This window comes from Oculina patagonica, chromosome 14 (genome assembly GCF_052425735.1).
Source record: "Oculina patagonica isolate OP01 chromosome 14, crgOcupat, whole genome shotgun sequence".
Classification (NCBI taxonomy): Eukaryota; Metazoa; Cnidaria; class Anthozoa; order Scleractinia; family Oculinidae; genus Oculina; species Oculina patagonica.
The window spans coordinates 12,569,178-12,587,070 of record NC_135771.1 but is presented as its reverse complement, the minus strand read 5'-3'; the positions used below and the strand labels follow the sequence as shown (position 1 = coordinate 12,587,070).

General features: G+C 38.1%; 2 protein-coding genes across 2 annotated transcripts in view; both read right to left on the bottom strand.

The window, feature by feature from the left end:
• Positions 1 to 3,945, bottom strand: part of LOC144637473 (zinc metalloproteinase-disintegrin-like ohanin) — a 33,659-nt gene extending 29,714 nt beyond the window's left edge. The window contains exon 1 of the mRNA XM_078496534.1: positions 3,827 to 3,945. The gene's annotated coding sequence lies outside the window, so the exon portion shown is untranslated. The remainder of the gene's footprint in view (positions 1 to 3,826) is intronic.
• Positions 3,946 to 10,230: 6,285 nt separating this feature from the next.
• On the bottom strand, positions 10,231 to 16,795 carry LOC144637476 (cathepsin L1-like). Its single transcript, XM_078496538.1, has 6 exons — positions 16,617 to 16,795; positions 14,648 to 14,873; positions 14,056 to 14,227; positions 13,116 to 13,222; positions 12,757 to 12,889; positions 10,231 to 10,451 (listed from the first exon to the last, which is right to left on the bottom strand). The coding sequence occupies exons 1-6, from the start codon at positions 16,785 to 16,787 to the stop codon at positions 10,262 to 10,264; spliced, it is 999 nt and encodes a 332-aa protein (XP_078352664.1). The 5' UTR covers positions 16,788 to 16,795; the 3' UTR covers positions 10,231 to 10,261.
• Positions 16,796 to 17,893: the final 1,098 nt, after the last annotated feature.

The following is a 17,893-nucleotide window of genomic DNA, read 5'->3' as shown; positions in this document are numbered from 1 at the left end:
TTGGTGAACCTGGCTATCGTTTCTTGAGATTACTACAAAAATATAAATAAGTGGTTTAGTTTGAGCTTACAATAAAACGCAAAATTGTGCGTAGACTGGAGAAAAAAATTTTTTCAAAGTTTTTTCAATGCGAGTGACAATTAAAACGTGAAAAAGGACAACGCTTCAGTGGTTCTTCTTGGAGAGGGTCATAAGGCCATCAAACACACTTATTGTTTGCTTTTAAGCGGGGTAAATGCGAATTTTAGTGAAATTTTAAGAGGTTAATGTAAAGAAGAGATGAAAGAAAAAAAATTGAACCACCATCAGACAGTTAACTCCCACCAAAGGGCACCCAGCTTGTTAGGGGACTTTTTGGTGTCCATCAATTAACTTTGGTGTCCACCAATTAACTTTTAACGTCAAATTCTAATTTTAAAATCACTTTAAATCTTCAATATATCTTATTTCTCTAAACTTTACTAATCCTTTGATTTGAGAAAAACTATCTCCTCCCAAACATCCCCTAAAACATACACAAATTTACAAAACACCGCAAAACATAGATTCGTATTTTGAGCATAGAGGTTTTTGGACTGCTTGAAACGCAAACGAGATATTTTCATTAAATTCAAGTTAAGCGGTGGATAAACGGCCTTCGGGTGCTGCCCCGCCTGTAAACACTTCCACTGATGGTGCAGGACTCACTAAGCTTAACCGCCCTCTGTTTCAAGCAATACTTTACTGAAGATGTGATAAGTACCGGTACGAGGATGTAAATGTTAACTTCAACGTGCTCACAGGGTGGTGATGTTTTTTTTTTTCGTCTTCCTCTGTCCCAACCCCATCCTAGATATTTCTCGCCAAGATAATACTAACATAACTTCGGCCTTTTTAGAAAGTCCGCCGTTAAAAGTACACTGCACGTGGCTCGTGAAAACTGCGAGTGAGAAATCATGCAACAGTTTTTCTCGAGTAGACAAGTTTATAATTCAAAGCGTCGAATTTACTTTGATGTTGGTTCTTGTATTAGGAAACACTAGTCAAGAAAGAGCGGGTAAATGCTTCTTTATGGTCCTCTTGTTAAGCTAACAGTTGAACTAAAGTTTGTCAATTGAACTTACAGGTAGGGTTACCCTTCTAGCCGGGTTGAAAAGCGCGGGAAACTGGTTAAAAATCGCGGCAAAACTTGAGCTTCTCACGGATGCAAAACTTACGTCGGGCACATTTTCAATCGCAACTTTCAAAAAGTTTCAATGGCTTTTCGCAGCCAAGTGAGAATTATACGTTTGTAGGAAGAGCCTTAACGACAAATTCTAAACGAAAACCCTTCTCAATCGAACAAAAGAAAAAAAAGTTAAATAGAACCAATTATGAATTTTAAAGAAGGAAACGTTTTGAGTCAAAAGGAATTCATTAAATAGGGTGTCGTTCACCAACACAAATGATCACCTTGTATTTTATGTATTATGATGTCCAAGTATCTGTCTAGCTTTCAGTGTCTCTTTTATTTACCGCTATCACACGCGCTTATGTGGCCCAAACAAAATATAGTATTCATTGTTTCTTAATATTCTGTTTTAGTAGAAACTTAGTGGTGTTCCGATTGGAAATAAGCGAATATTATTGGTTCTCCCACTGTTTTCTATTCACTGAAAGAACACGATCGCGTGCGCGTTGCTCTTTCTAAGGACAATTTTTCTCGATTTTTGGTCAAAAATGCGCAAAATTATAAGTTTTGCACTGTAATCATTTAGGGTTTCTACTTAAACAATTAGACTAATCGCCCTCGTTTTCTATGAGCGATAGTCTTCGTTGACTATTCGTTCATAGAAAACTCGGGCTCGTAGACAAATTGTTACAAAAAACAGTTTTAAGAAGCTTTTTCGTCGCTGTGACGAAAGCTTAGTGTACGCGGAAAGCGCACGTTTCCCCCCGCTTTTTAACCAGTGTGCCGCGCTTTTTAACCCGGCCAGGAAACTAACCCTACCTATTAACTACCCGTTAATCAACTCTGTTAAACATAAGCTCGGCTGCTTAACAACAGGACTATTAAGAAGGGAAAAACCCTAAATTACTCGCTTTTTTTGCCGGATTAGTTCCTAATAGAGAAATCAATGCCGTGAACAGCTCACTAGATTTTTTTTAATTACTTGTCAACTATAGAAAAGCTGTTGTAGGATTTTTAACTCTCGGATTGTTTAACGAGCCACGGGCAGTATAATTTTCTGGTGGAATTTCTAATGGCTTAAACATTTACAACACGCAGATATATGTACGAGAAAGGCCGACTTTTTACTGTTGTTTTTCTGCGGAAAATGTCTAAGATCGCGCCGGAACTATGGTAGAGGCTGAATGCGTTCATAACCTGTGAATAGTTCAGACAGTTGTTTAAGTTTTCATTTACATCTCGTACTTATACATCTTCAGTAAATAAAGTAATTTCTTCGGAGTCTTGAAACAAAGGGCGGTACAAGGTTTGTAAGCCCAAAACCATCAGTGGAAGCGATAAAAAAATAAAAAAAATAAACGAAAACCGACATAAAGAAAGCAAGAAACATGAGATGAATAATTTATTACCGAGAGGGTTCACGATCAAAGCTAAAACTATCCTTGCAGGGCCGTAACTAGCAAGAGGCAAGTCGATGCACATTTCTCAAAAATGTTATGTTTCCCCCCCTATGGTTCTCTGCAGTATTCAACTTATATTTTCTTCTTGACCTTCAAATAAACATCTTAAGATGTCCGCATAAAAAAAAAAAAAAAAAAAAAAACGAAAAGCGGAAAAAAAGGTCAATGGCAAGAAAGGTTAAGTTTAAAGAAGCTCAAAGCTCAGAAATCTAGAAAAGTTTACCTATCTAGTTCATCAAATGATCGAGCGAAAGGAAAGTTAATTAAAACGTGTTGCTGTAGATAATTTATCTGCGGTTTCGTTTTTCGTATAAACTTAACATTGTATTAGAGAACGTAGTACAATACCTCTTCACGTGCGTCTTAAATCTCTTTACATTTCTCGGCCGTTCTCTGTGAAACGTAAAATTACCAAATGTTACGTATTTTGGAGAACGTGAACGACGACGGCTAAATTGTCGTATTTCTGGGGTTGAACGCTTCCTTTATTTACCGTACCCAAATTCGCAAGTAGCCAATCAGAAGCGCGATCTACTGTCCCGATATCCTACGATATCAAGTCACTGACCTGATATGCCACCATATCACGGCCACTTTAAAGTAAAGTAGTGTTACTGTACGATGAATTGAAAAGAGGTTTTACCAATAAAACGGAACTTAGTAATTTAAATTTAGTGGCGTTTAGCGGTCGTAAAAAGAGAAAAACTTTCCCGCCAAAACTAAACTTGAGCGCGCTCGCCAATTTCGCGATGTTTGCCGACGAGTACTGAGACATTCAGACTGAAAAAATGGAGTCGGAATTTCCATGGGTATTTTGGCTCGACTGGGTCTCGCCAAAATACGAACCATGGCTCGACCAAACTCGCGTGATATGCTACCGAAGCGTACCAAAAAGGTACGATTAGGTATAAATATTTGTTCAGCTGGAGGTAGTTCCTAAACCAATAGATACACTGAATACATCTGGATAATCGCGAGATTCTCGAGTAAAAGCTAAAATTTATTTTCATAAGGCGTTGTCCTCGGCGTCGCCGTCGTCATTGCTTCAGCAGCTCCCTATTATTCGACAAAGTGAACGGTCTTCTCTTTCAGAAATCAACTTTTGTCTCGCACACGCTTTGCATTGGTATAAAAAAAGGCAGGCAAATAAGTCGCCTAGATCGTTAAAACAATTTGAATGTAAATTTATATACGGAAATCAACAAACACGACTTACTACACTGGTGTCTTCTCGTTTTGTTTTACTCAATTCAAGTCACTGTTTCCTCGAAGCCAAATCTTCCTTTCAAGTAAAGATTTTGTGGAGAACTGGATGTGATCTGTGCTTGCTGTTTTTTATTATGGTAATAGGACTGCTTGGAGTCCAATTCGGTCTGTATTCATATGAGTGATTAACAAAATCAGACGGCCGCGTAGCGGGAGTCCGATTTGTTTAAATACGAGCCTGGGTATGATTACAGACAGAATTGGACGACACGAAGCCATGTTACCAATTAATCAAAACTATAACAAAATTCAAGAAACAAAGTAGCAAACTTTACCGGCGAAATGATGAAAAACATAACAGTTTACTCAACTAAATGCACAACAACAGCGCGCACAAAATGACGCGTACTGTCCATCCAATTTCAGAGGCATGACGCGTAAACTGTCCTATTACACTGTCCAATTACAAGCATGACGCGTACACTGTGCTATATGTGCTCAAATCGGCCTGCTGATAACAAATCACGTTTGAGAATTTTGTTATAGTTTTGATTAAGGGGGATACAATAGCGTAACGAAAGAATAAAATATATACGGCAAAAAATTAGGAAAAGTGTTTTTTAACTGAATTCATATCCCTCCAGACATGTAGGCGCAGAAAAACTTTTATGCACACAGCGCATGTTACGCTGTGTTTATCTAGGGTGGCCTTCTCAATAATGGCTTTATCAAAAAATTTTGTTAATCTGCATATCTATAAATTCTTAACCAATTATAATTTCAACAAAAATTAATTACGGACAGAAAAATTGTGAATTTAGAGCAACTTGCTACATTTCTAAATTTAAGCTAAGGATGTTTTTCAAAATGCAAATTACTCATTCCTACCCATCACTACTAAGAGGGGACGACCAAGTAGATTTGTCAGTGGTTTCCAAGGAAATTTACCTGAAAGCTGACAATTCATTGTCGTTCTTTAGCAAACATGCAATTTCTCTAATAGATTAAAAGTAGTCAAAATGGTTGTTATAACTGGCACCGGTGATAACCCATTTGATGCCATGTGGACCACTTTGCCATGTCTAAATTGCCTTTTTATAAAAAAAAAACGTCAACTTTTTCTCGTGTAATTTTTTTATTATTCCTTGTTTCTTATTTCTTGTTAATGTCAATCCTCGTGTATTTCTAACTACAGAATTATGCCTGTAATTCCACTCCAGATGTGTTAACGTGCTACCAACCTCCTAGAACTCCCCCATGCCCATAAGCATCCTCATTACGTCTAAATCCTATCAATTTCATCCTAAAGTCCTATGGGTTTCACGTCTTTGCTATTTCAGCTCCTGAACTCTAGAATAGTTTTTTTTATCCGTTCATGTGACAATTTAAGTTCGTTTAAATCTTAACTGAAAACTTATCTTTTAAAAAACTTATTATTCTCAGCTATGTTTATCTTTAATAACTTGTAATGCGCATTTCAAAAAAAAGTACGTATTTATTTTTTGGATTTTTAACAAATTTTATTTTTTTATATATTGTAATTTCTGTAGTGGTTTTCTTAAATTTTTATCATAATTATAAAGGGCCTAGAGCAGGACTAGATTGGCGCTATATAAATATTTATTATTATTACACAAGCTGCTCTGAAACTATTTTATAGTATCTTGTATCTTATTTTTAGTGCAGCTTTTAACGTTCTTTATTTATTAGTTTGTATATTTTGTTGAGGGTTTTCAGCATATTATAGGTTTTTATGAGCAGGGTTCGTCAATCCACTTTTAACACAATTCCTCACATGCAGTATCATCACCCTTTGACCCCCACATTTTCCTCAAAAACGCGTTTTTTTAGCCGCTAAACACTTCAGCAACATTTTCATAAAGATTCTGTGTAAAAATGTACAATATTTTACTTGCATAAGCCAAAATTTGGACTTTTGGACTTTTTTTTTTTTTGCTGAACCGTTTCAAATTTTTTTTTGCCCCTTTTGCTTCCTTTTTTTTCGCTTTCTTATTCTCGTTACTTTCTACTCTTCATATCCTATCTTTTGGCCAAAAAAGTTTTGACACTATCAATGGAAAACCCTGAAAAGGGGACCTTGACCAATTACAGGTGTACTGGCTTGTTTAGCAACGATTTTGAACCAAAAATGGATTTTGTTTTTCTTTGATTAGCTCTAATTAGAAAGGTTGATTCAAGCTCTCTCGGATTCTTATCACGAAATTCCACTGACGTGCTAATTAATGACGTCACAAGTGAATCAATGACTGCACCTCCAAATAGCGCCTGAATGCGCGTTTAGGAGTGAAAGGGTTAAGATGTAGACTGCGAGCAGCCTCTGTTTTAATGCAAAATTTGTAGAATGTAGAATGTAGAACTAACGCGTTCAACGCGGCTCCGCCGCTCGCTGTTTGAAAATCGCGCTCGATCGCAGCTGCTATTTTGGCGTTCGTCTTACGGGTTTTAAAGCAAAAAAGAGATTGCTCCCAGTCCCGTTAAGATTGAGCTTGGTTAGATGCGGTGTCTAAGTTTAATTAAAATCTATATCATAACACATGTTTGGTTTGTTATACTTTGCAGTTTCAAAAGTTAAGTACTCCGCTTAGAAGTTAATGTTTATATGCAGTATTTTGCCTTTGATTATATTTTGTGTTTTTAGATTTTAGAAAAGCTGCGGACCTTCATGGATCAGCAGAACTTGAGATAGCACTTACAGTAACAAGTCAAGAATTTCATTTAAGCTTAGTTCATGTTGAAAAAGAAGTGTCGTTGATAAGCATGAAGTGCTATTACGGAATGTTTACGCTGAAATGAAACGGTGGTAATGTTAATAAATGCTTGTATTAATGTAAATTTTCCAAATAAACGTGTGAAAGTCAATACAACTATTGTTTCACAACCTTGATCACTCTTAGTCGTTAATGAAGCAATCATTGAAAATATTACAAATTTATTATGCGTTCTTAAGAGTAGGAAATATAGTACAGGAACCACCCTCGCGGTGGCTTTATCTTAGATCTCTTCAGATGCTAAATTATATGACAAAATTCTATTAATAATTACAATGAAATAAAGGTTAAGTTAAGAAAAGCAAAAGTTTTTTCAGCTCTTATATAGCTGCTGCTCTCTGTGGCGGTATGGATCGCTTGGCTCCACGCTGGCTTTCACTGTCACGCCGCGAAAAAGAAAATCCAAAACTATTGAGTAAAAAAAATCAATCATTTATTTTGCTGGTATATACCATCTGAATCTAACTGACTTACTCAATGATATAAGAGACTTAATACAAAAATGAATCTTTAAATCCACATAGATAACATCAAACACGAACATGAGTCTCTGATTCAAAATTTAAAATACAATACCTCTCTCCTCCGCGGAGGCCTCATTATTTTTCGTAGGAGAAAAGTAAGCGCGCGGAGCCTGGGGAAAGAAAAAACGAATGCGCGCGGGGGACACTGGGAAGAAAGTAAGGAAGCAGTGTGGAGCTGCCAAATAATGTGCAGTTCCTTGGACAGATTTGCGGTTCTGTGGTCATTCTTTAATTATGGCTGAGGGAGAGGACGATTTAAACGAATGTGAATGTTCTTTTAAAGATTTAAGTATAGAAGGGAAGTAGACGTATTTTCATTTGGTAAAGTCTCGATTCTTTGGCCTTTCGTGTTTGCTCGTGTGGTTGTCCGCCATTTTGGATTTATGTTGAGCAGGTCTCTGTGTTACACACTCAGTTAAGATTGAAGATGACGACCGGATGTTAGCCAATAGCGAAGCGCACGAGTGACGTCACGACTCAGACAAGACTCAGACAAACAAACCGAAATGGCGGACGATTTTTATAAAACACTTTTCCAAATAAACTTTCATAAAACGAAAACTTCGCCTAGATTCCTTCTATTTCTCTCAGAACACGCTGATGTTTTCTGAGCCTCCTGGGGGTTATTTTCGTTTGCTTTCTATTTTTTGACTTCGCGCGCTTCGCTATTTCAGTGCCCCAGTTTAGGATAGAGCAAGCGGTCCCGCAAGAAAGCATTGTTTGAGGCAGAATTCCAATTTTACGAATCGAAAAAGGCAAAATCCATGACGACTCTACAACCAAGGTTATAAAAGCTTTCTTGTATTACTTTTAATGAATATACAGTTACTGGGTACGCTATGACATAACTTCGAAGCTTACTAAGATGTCAGATACACTAAAGTGCTTTAATTTACATAGCATCAGCAAGAAGTACCACCTGGAGCGGGTTACAGGACCGGTTTCACTATGTTCAGCTGACAACTCTGTCCAGTTTGTTATCAGTGCTGGCAATCTGTGTTGTCTTTCCTATTAAGCTTTTGTTTTTCTTTCGTTAATAAGTGTGCAAGAATAAAAACCGCCATACGATATAGCTACAATATTGCGATACTATAGATACGGGTTTAGGTTTAAAGGGACTGCGTCACGCATTCTGGCCAAATTTTGGCATGGAAAATAACCATCAAATTCAGTGAAATATAAATATAACCTCTTAAAACAGTGAAGGAACATTTCAGTGACACAGCAAATACAAAAGAAGGCTTGTATGGCAAAAAGCGACGAAGATTGAAACGAATTGCATGATGAATTTTTGAAATATTGTTGGGCTGAACAGTTTTCAAACTTAATCTCGTTTGCTTGTATCTTTAAATTATTACGCCCGAGTACACATTTGGTTGTCACTAAGATCCACAGAGGTAATCTCTTTGAAAACATTATGTTTCAAAGAAAGTATTTGGCAAAACGTAATATTCGAAAAATTCTGGAATATTACGTTTTGCAAATGTGTCTGTTCTTTCAGTCACAACTCTAGCGTGTTCTCGAGTGTTCAAGCGTGTTAAATCGCACGCTAGCACGCTAAGCGTGACTTCGAGTCGCACGCTAAGCGTGACTTAGAGTCGTATGCTAAGCGTGTCTTCGAGTCGCACGCTAAGCGTGTCTTCGAGTCGCACTCTAAGCGTGACTTCGAGCACACTTATTAAAACAAAAGGTTTAGCGTGCGAAACAAGGCTTGCGTGTCCTGCATTGTTGTAGTGATTAAATATGTGCATATCCGTGTCACTAGACACGCTAGGCGTGCTGTGTTAGCGTGTTGTGAGCGTGCTATCACCTTTGTCCCTGTTTTCCCGTGGAGGGTCACAAATATTCGAGCAATCACAATGAAATTCAGAGGATGTATAAATGTCCGAAAATCTATCTTTTGGCATACGTCACGTGGAATGAAGACGTCACATCACGTGAGAAAAACATCAGAATGTCAAAACAGCCGCCATCTTGGATCCGCCATCTTGGATTTCAATGTTTTTACCAAAACACCAGAAAACCACCCAAAATCAATAAAATTGTGCTTAAAAACTGTAAAAAAGGTGAAAATAGCTGCATTAAAAATAATTTTCATTAATAGAAACACGTAAATTTCAAATTTGGGAAAACATGCCTGTCGAAATGCCGTTGCCATGGTGACGTCAAGTTCCTGACACAACAACCTATCCTACCAAATTATTTCTAGATAAATTTTAGATAAACTCGCAAAGTTTGGCAGCCTTTAGTTAAATCTTGAAAAAAGTTATAAATGTTCATAGTCAGCGCGGGCCTCAAAAGCCCCCCCCCCCCCCCCAGCCCAGTTCTAAAATAAAGCCGGCAAAAATTATTAAAATTTGAAATGATTAACCTCAGTTGCCTACTTTTCAAGCATTTTGCTTTGCTACCAGAACTAAAAAATTCAAAACAAGACTTTAGATTGCTCTTTTTTCAAATTGTGTATAGTGGTTCACAAGGGGAAACAACAGTCATTTCATATTTTATGTCACAGGTCACGAAAATAGCCTTTATGACATGTTTTGAACCTTGCGTGCGGACCAGTTTGTGGTTCTGCTGACTAAAGGTAACTAGAAATGACCAAAATTCTAGATTTGTTGTTAAATATTTTTTTATTCTAGTAATTAAAAAAGTTTTAACAGTTTTATGCTTTAAATTAAGGTGTAACACAATAGTTTAGACCTTGTCGTCTTTGGCATTCTATTACAGTTATCCCTATGGTGCAGCTGAAAAACGTTTACTGTAAGACAGCAAACTTCTTTCAAAAACATTTTTCAAGACTTTTAAAAATAGTCTGTCAATAGGGTTCTGAGTCACCTTAGTAAAAATAACATAGCTCTGAATCCTACTGACATATTTTCTTCAAAATTTGCAAAACTGTGCTAAAAAGGCAATATAATAGAAAGAAAAACTTTTATCAAATAATGTTTTAAGCTATTTGGGTCAAAAGGTAAATAAAAAACCTTGACCTCCCTTAACGTTGCCAAGGTAACGAAATTTGATGTAAAAGAAAACTCATTTTGTTTATTGGTAAAACCTTCAAAAAAAGATTTCTCTCAACATAATTGCGAATCCACATAGAATGCCAAAGACGGGAATGTTACCCGAGCCACGTTAAACAAGTGGATAGCTAGCCGTTGAAGCAATTCCACACTGGTTCTTCTTGTTCCTCGACATCATTATGTAGCCCTTCTTCCCCCAGCTGGTCCCCCATGAGTTCTTGACAAGCCAGTAGTCCTGTCCCTGGTTGGTTCCGTAACCAACAACAAGTACAGCGTGGTTTAACCAATTGGTGCTGCAAGCTCTGTAACGATACGAGATTATACGACTTACGATTGTAGATATCGTACGATATACGACTTGTGGTACGTGACGTGTACGTCTCGTTTTCTTAAAAATCTATTTCTATTTTGCAAGATATTGAAAAATAAAAAAAAACACACACAAATTAGGTTCCCATACACAGACGTAGCATTTATAGCCACTTTGGCAGCATAAAACAGTACCAGATGAAAGTACTGCTCGGTTGCTTTCATTTGAGTGGTCACACTAGTTTCATCTACAGACCTAGAAGTTACAAACATCTTGTAAGGCAAACTAAGAAGTGAAGGTCCTGCTAAACAACTTTCATTGAATAGATCTAACAAAACACCAAGGGACTGGGGAAATTTGTTCGTTTTATCGAGGGTTCGTTGTTTCGAAGACCTCCATAGAACGAATTTGCGAAAAAAAACAACCAAAATATTCGTCAGTATATCGAGGTATTGTTAATAATTGTTGTCACCCTGTTACGTTGCACTACCCAGCATTTACTGATCTGAAAGACTGTCAAAAATGACATATGTCTTCATACTGTTCGCCTGTAATAGGATTAAAGTAGTTTCATCCTTGTTGGTCTGTTTTACTTCATCTTTTGTCGCGAGTTAACTGTCATTCGTTATATCGAGGCATATTTTACGTTTGGGCTTCCGGATTGTTTTCGTTATAACGAGGATTTCGTTATCATGTTGTCGAGGTGCGTTAAATCGAGGTACTGTTCCATACATTTTACTGTAATTTTGGCCGGGCTGAAGAATATCGTTCGTTATACGTACCCTCGACTTCGTTGTATAGTGGTTCGTTAAGGGCCCACTTAACAATAATTCGCCGAAGGCGAAGTGATTATTGCTGAATCAATCACTAATCACTGAGCCAGAGGTGAATATCAAGAACTGCAAAATAACAATAGAAAACACGAAAACAACAAACACAAGTGCTCGCTTGCATACGTGTAAACCAGTTTAATTCATCGATTGAAATCGTAATTTACACTCAAGTTTTAGCAATAAAACGGAACAAAACAAACACTACGAAAAAGATAGATATCTGGTACCTTTGTTTAATCGTTGGTGACTTCTGAGCAATTGTGTGAATCCTCTCGAAATTACTAGCTCCGGTGAGAAGAGAACTTAATGATGTTTGTCTAGTCGATCTGACTGAGTCATGGCCGCGTGTGATCTCCAAAACCATCATGTTTACGATCAATTCTAATGCCTTGAAAACCATCTCTTGATAATATTTTCGGTCTAGAAGCCTTGGTAGTTAATTTGCAAAATTCCCAATGTTTTAAATATCCAAGACTTGGAGTGATTTCTTCTAAATGAGAGAAATTTTCATTCAGCAAATGCCGCCATGTTGACTTGCCTGGATGGCGAAGGTGGCATGGCTTAGTAGCCAAACCTTGAGATGCAATATTCACCGCCTAGCGCAGAGTCCGAGCTTCTCGACCAATCAGAATTGAATTCACCTCTGCAAATTATACTAATGTCGTATATTTTTGGACCCGTTGCTAGGGTTATTCACGGTTATATAGTTTTAGCATTTTTTCTCGTTTAGGTATGTTTGAATCTTTACTCAGTCCAGAACGTAAATATCACGTCTTTGGGCCGTGCTCATAATCACGTGACTTAAAATTCTTAAATTTTTTATGTTTTGCATGTAATCAGAAAATCATTCATGGTGTCATGATCTTTGTTCATTTTTGTATCTTGGGAAGTACGGGTTTCATTTTATTATGGAAAATAAGTTTTTTGAGAGATTTAAAATATTGATTTGTCCATGAATTTTTTTTTAAAAATGATTTAAGCGAATGAATACTTAGTTATATTCCCAACACATGTCAGAAAAATATAACGTCGAAAAAAAGTGAATCAAATTAAAGACCGCCAAGTATTTAGATTTTTTCTGTAAACCGGAAGTCATTTTGTTGACACATGCGCAATACATCTGACAAGAGAACAGTGCGCGCGCTAGTTGTACGAGCACGCTTTTGAGATTCTTTGCATATGTTAAAAAACTGCTTTTCCTGGATTCAATTTAATCTGGCTGATTTTCAGGTGTGAAGTCAACTATTAGTCAGGAAGTTTTTCGATAGTTTCTCATTGTTTCATCTTATTTAGCGAGTTTGAGAAGTGCTCGAAATGAATTTTTTTGTAAATCTCGCTCGTAAAAAAGCGTCAGTAGCCTGTACACGCAATACAGCGCGCGCTGTTTTAGCACCTTAGCAACGCGCGAGAAATCCGTCTGTGGGCCCTTAAATCGAGGTTCCACTGTATAAAAGCTGTACTTACGGCTCGTTATAGACTCCTTTGTGATAAAAGCGGAATGAATGGTGACTAGCATCAATGCCGACAGAGATTGGGCCGACAGTGGCTACAGCAAACTGAAGGGCAGATTCGTTTCCTTTTTCGATGTCCATGTAACCTAGCAACAAAACAACGCCAGTAAATTTGAATTTAAATTCTAAAAACAAACTTCGTGCTCTTCCTGCTAATGCCTATTTTATCTCAGTCCATTTTTCACAGGCTAGTTACTCCTAATCCATTACAAAATCGAAATTTGAACTCCGGTAAGCTCAAAGATTTCCATTGGTTATTGTTCGACAATAATAATCGGAATTGTTCGGCAAAGAGCGTTGATCACTTCTCACCGGTAACAGTGGCGCCAACATGAGTTTTATTGAAATGGCAACTTCCTAGTTTAGCTTTGTAAGGGTAGCTAGCTTCAGTGTCAATACCACCGTTGTCTTTGATGTACCTAGGAAATAAATTACACATTATATATAAAAGATTTTATATATAAATAATGTAAATAATGATGTCAAGTTTAAACACTGGTAAATTCCCCTCCCCCCCCCCCCCCCACTTTAAGAGAAGTTAGAGACGAACTTCTGGTAAAAAGACAAAAGTTAAGAAGCAGACCACGTCTAACATTTCTAAACCGCCGACCGTTAGGCTCAGTTGGTAGAGCGCTGGACTACCGTGCGGGAGATCTAAGGTTGAAATCCTAGACCGGACCAACACTCAGGATCTTAAAATAACTGAGGAGAATGCCATGCCTTTGCAATGACATCTGCAAATGGTTAGACATTCTAGTCTTCTCGGATAAGGACGATAAACTGTGAGGCCCCGTCTCCTGTATCTTCAGTGTGATGATCAGCAAGGGATGTTAAATTAAAGAGTCCAAACAAAGTAGGACACGAAGTTCCCGGTGTTGTGGTCTAGTATTTGGCCGTTGTACCGTTGTGCTGCAGGAATGCTCGAAGATATTGGCTATCTTTATAGGATACTCTACAATCACCTTACTTCACTTACAAATAAAAGAGAGAATATTGGTACTTTGGACTGTGTCCACGAAAAAGTCTGTTTGTGAGTATTGTTTTTACCAACGTATTGGGATTCGGTCACCGGGAGCGGGGACTGTTTCTGTTTATAATAAGTTGATTGTATTGTTCTGTTTTGCAAGCACTGTTGCCGGTGTTTTGCAGAGTAAAATCCGGCCCCTATTAGTAGCAAATCATAGCGTGCATTGTACATTAACAAGCTCCAGCTGTATAATAAGAAGAAGTAAAATGCTGTTTCTTTTCTTACTTAAAGGTCTTATCCACGAATCCACCCACGCAACCAAAGTTTCCATATTTTAATGAGCAGCTGCAGTCGACCAGGTTCTGTTCGCTGAGTGAGACGAGCTGTCCTGTTTTCTTGAAGTGCTGTCCTTCCAGTGATCCAGTTGTGCTGAACGCATAGCAAGAACCACAATGGCCTGGGAAAGGAGGAAGAATTCTAATCGTTTTAATCTTTTACTCACTTAAAAGTGAGTATTGAAGGTCTTGAATAAGAAGAAGAAGAAGAAGAAGAAGAAGACGAAGAAGAAAACAAAAAGGAGAAAGAGGAGGAAAAAGAGAAGGAAAGAAGGAGGAGAAGTAGGAAGAGAAAGAGCAAAAGCAGGAGCAGGAGCATAAGCAGAAGAAGAGGCAGAAGAAAAAACACAAGAAGGGGAAGAAACAAAAGAAGGAGAACGAGGAGGAGGAAGAGGAGGATGAGAGGAGGAGAAGGAGGAAGAGGAGGATGAGGATGAGGAGGAAGAGGAGGAGGAGGAAGAGGAGGAGGAGGAGGAGGAGGAGGAGGAGGAGGAGGAGGAGGAGGAGGAGGAGGAGAAAAAACAAGAATAACTTCTGATCACCCTGATCCTTAATAGGAGTAACGTATCCCTTCGCTGTCCAATCAACAGTATCAGGTAGAGTTACTCCACTGGGAGGAAGGAAAGACGATACTTGTTGTTCTTTTTCATTGGCGATGTGAGAACGAAGTCCCAGGAAAAAGAAGCGGTATTCATCGACTGTCAAATCACCGAACTGGTTCATGGCCAGAGTGTACGAGTGTCCTTCGGAGTTGTGTTGTTGAATTTTCTGTAAATAAAAGAGGTTATGTTTTTATAAGTTTCTAAGGGACTGATACAGAGGCGAATCAATGTCAATATACAAGATCTGCAATGTTTCGGTCCAAGACCACTGGAACACACCTATAGCCCGAACACAAGAAAAATGACACGACGTTCCAAACTTGTTGATCGTCGGCAAACAATCCGCGTGTGTACGGTTATGTTACCCCATTCAAGACACACTATACATAGTTGAACGAGAATCAAACCACAATTTCTCACTGGGCTCTTTAAAACACGCATATTCGGCACCATTTGGCGAACTTCCAAAGGCAGAGAATGCCGCATCTCAACAATTACATTAAAATAACTAAATCAAACCTTTTAACCGCTGGATTTTTCAAAAAAGGCAATTTTCGGCAACATCTGAAAAGATTGTCGCTAAAATCTCGAACACCTTATTTGGACACGAAATATAAAATTAATTCCCTTCTACTTCGAGGCAAGCATTTTAATATTTTAGGCCTTTGGAATTTGGAATTTTTTTTTTACTTTCCATTTTTAACGGTAAGTCTCGGCCGATTACAAATTCAAATACGGAGTTAAATCTATATACAGATACGACAAGGAGACTGAATCACGTTGTGTGTGCTGAAAGGGATCAGCAGTTTTCATTGTTTATTCAACCAGCGACTAAAACTTCCTTCATCACACACTCATGTACTTTATTTTCTTTATTTTAATTAATTTCCTCTTGCTGTGACTGAAGAATGCGAAGTGCTCAAAAATGAATTGAACCCAAGCATAATTTTTGTCTGTGCTCAGATAATGATTTTCATGAAATAACGCGACAACTATGATTTTTCTGGGGTTAGCTATATTAAACAGCCTGCAGCGAACAAAGGGAAGCGGAGAAGTGGATGAGAACCTGAACCACTGAAATGCCGCTGCATCGAATCCGGTTGAAGTGAATAGCCTGTAGAATAGGCAATTAATTGAAGGATAGAGTCAGGCGATACACGAGCGCGATGTTCAAGACAGGAACGGCGATCTTTTTTCCTCCCGACTCGCGTCCACGCTCAGTTGTATTCATCACGCTTCGAGCATTGTCCTGCTTACCCACCTATTCTTCAAGCTAGCCCGTGGACGGCAGAAATGTCGCGTTTCCTGCCGTCTCCTTAATCTACGTGGAGTTGATCGTGAGTAGTTTTAGAAAATTTATCCAAGCAGTGCAAGGCTTGTGCACCAAAAGAATTTAAGCGAGAATAGGACCTTCGGCTTTGAAACAAGTAACAATTACCTACTGTACTCATGCATGTAAACTTTAGTGAAGAGGAATTAAAAGTCTTTGGATCCGCTGATGCGTTAGTGCCCTATCTTAAATTGAAGATTAAAAACTGTAGTTCTTCTGCGAAAAGATGTTTTTAATTTTTTTTTGTGATTTCAATGCCCACATGAAAAAAGATTCCGACACTTTCGAAAGTTGAGCTACAATTTCATCTTCCGTCTCAAAAGAGATTTATGAGAGATTGCATTCAGCTATCGAAAGCTGTAAAGAAACGTCCCAAGAAATCTCTTTTAGGTTCCTTCTTTTTGTCAGCAAACTGGTGTACTAAAAAACTATTGAACAAAGAGACTGCGCCAGTTCGTGACAAAATGTACACGCTGTGATTGAGGAAATCAACGATTTCTTTTTACACGCGTTTTATAATATAAAGCTGTATTTTGCCTGGAGAAATGAACTACATGTATCAATTGCACTTTCACATACCCTAAAGTTGTCTCTCCAAATAGCATAACGAGCTTCTTCTTCAGTGTCTGTCTCGTATTTTTTGCCATGGAAAGTTTTCCAAGCTTGCCACTGTTCCTGATATTCATCAAACTTTAGGAAAGCACAATTTGCAACAGATAAGCAAAGCATAAACGCGAAAACTCCTTTCATTTTGACGACGAGTAACAAAGTACCTAAAATACAAAAAAACCATAAAGCATTTAACCCCTTACAATTAACCCCTTATTCAATGAATTAACATATATTACTAACGCACGTTAAGTCCACGTAAAGGCATGCACTCCAATACTATTACGTTGTTAATAAATTCAGTTTATGCGGTTATGTTATTACGCATTTTGATGGTTCGTGCCATTCTGCTTACTGCTGATCACTTAATTATAATCCGATAATAACCATTTTCTTTTTATTTGCCATCTTCACTTCTTAAGGGAGCATAGGGCGTCCACCATGGCACTGAACTCTATTTTACTCAATTTTCTTAGCCTCCAGCCAAGAAAGGTTCTTTTCTTTCAGCTATAATAACTAATAATCTAATAAATACACTTTATTCGACTAATTTATAGATAATTTGTGCAGGTATTTTCGTAGTATTTTCCGATCCCCGTCGGGGAGAGGAAAATAAGAGCAAAGATCTACGGTACAACTTTTAAAAGGAAAACGGTGCTATGGTATATGGAAGTCGTAATGAAACAATACTTTAGCAATTTGGCGTAATTCCATGCCACCTTCGATTTCTAGAACTGCCTTCTCGAACCAATTTTCCTTTCCCTTTGAGGTTTAAGAAATCAGGATTATAATGAACTAATCACTACTGCAAAACCTCGCTGCGCTCACGCGTCAGATTCAGTCTTCGTTCCTTAGTTCGCACGCTTGACGACCGCTGGCTCAGGGGTACGAAGACTCTGGGCATGAGGTTGCGTCAGTTCAGGCTGGATATCACCGAAGGACATGCGCAGTGTGTCATTTTTTTGAGAAATTTACTCCCGGTAGATGTCGTAGAGCCAGCCTTTGCTCATTATAAACTTCTTTTTTACTTACAGTGCTCGCTACTTCCGGGAAGGCTGCCAATTTATTAACGGAAGTCACAAACGCACGGCGTGATTTCCACGCTAGAGTATCAGCATTCGAAAATTTGAGATTGCAACACGGCTATCACTCAGCTTTGGACGTGACTGTGCGCGAGAAACAGCTCCAGGTTGATCAATTGTACGAAGAATGAAAAACAAAGTTTAACAATCGCAAAACGCGAAAGT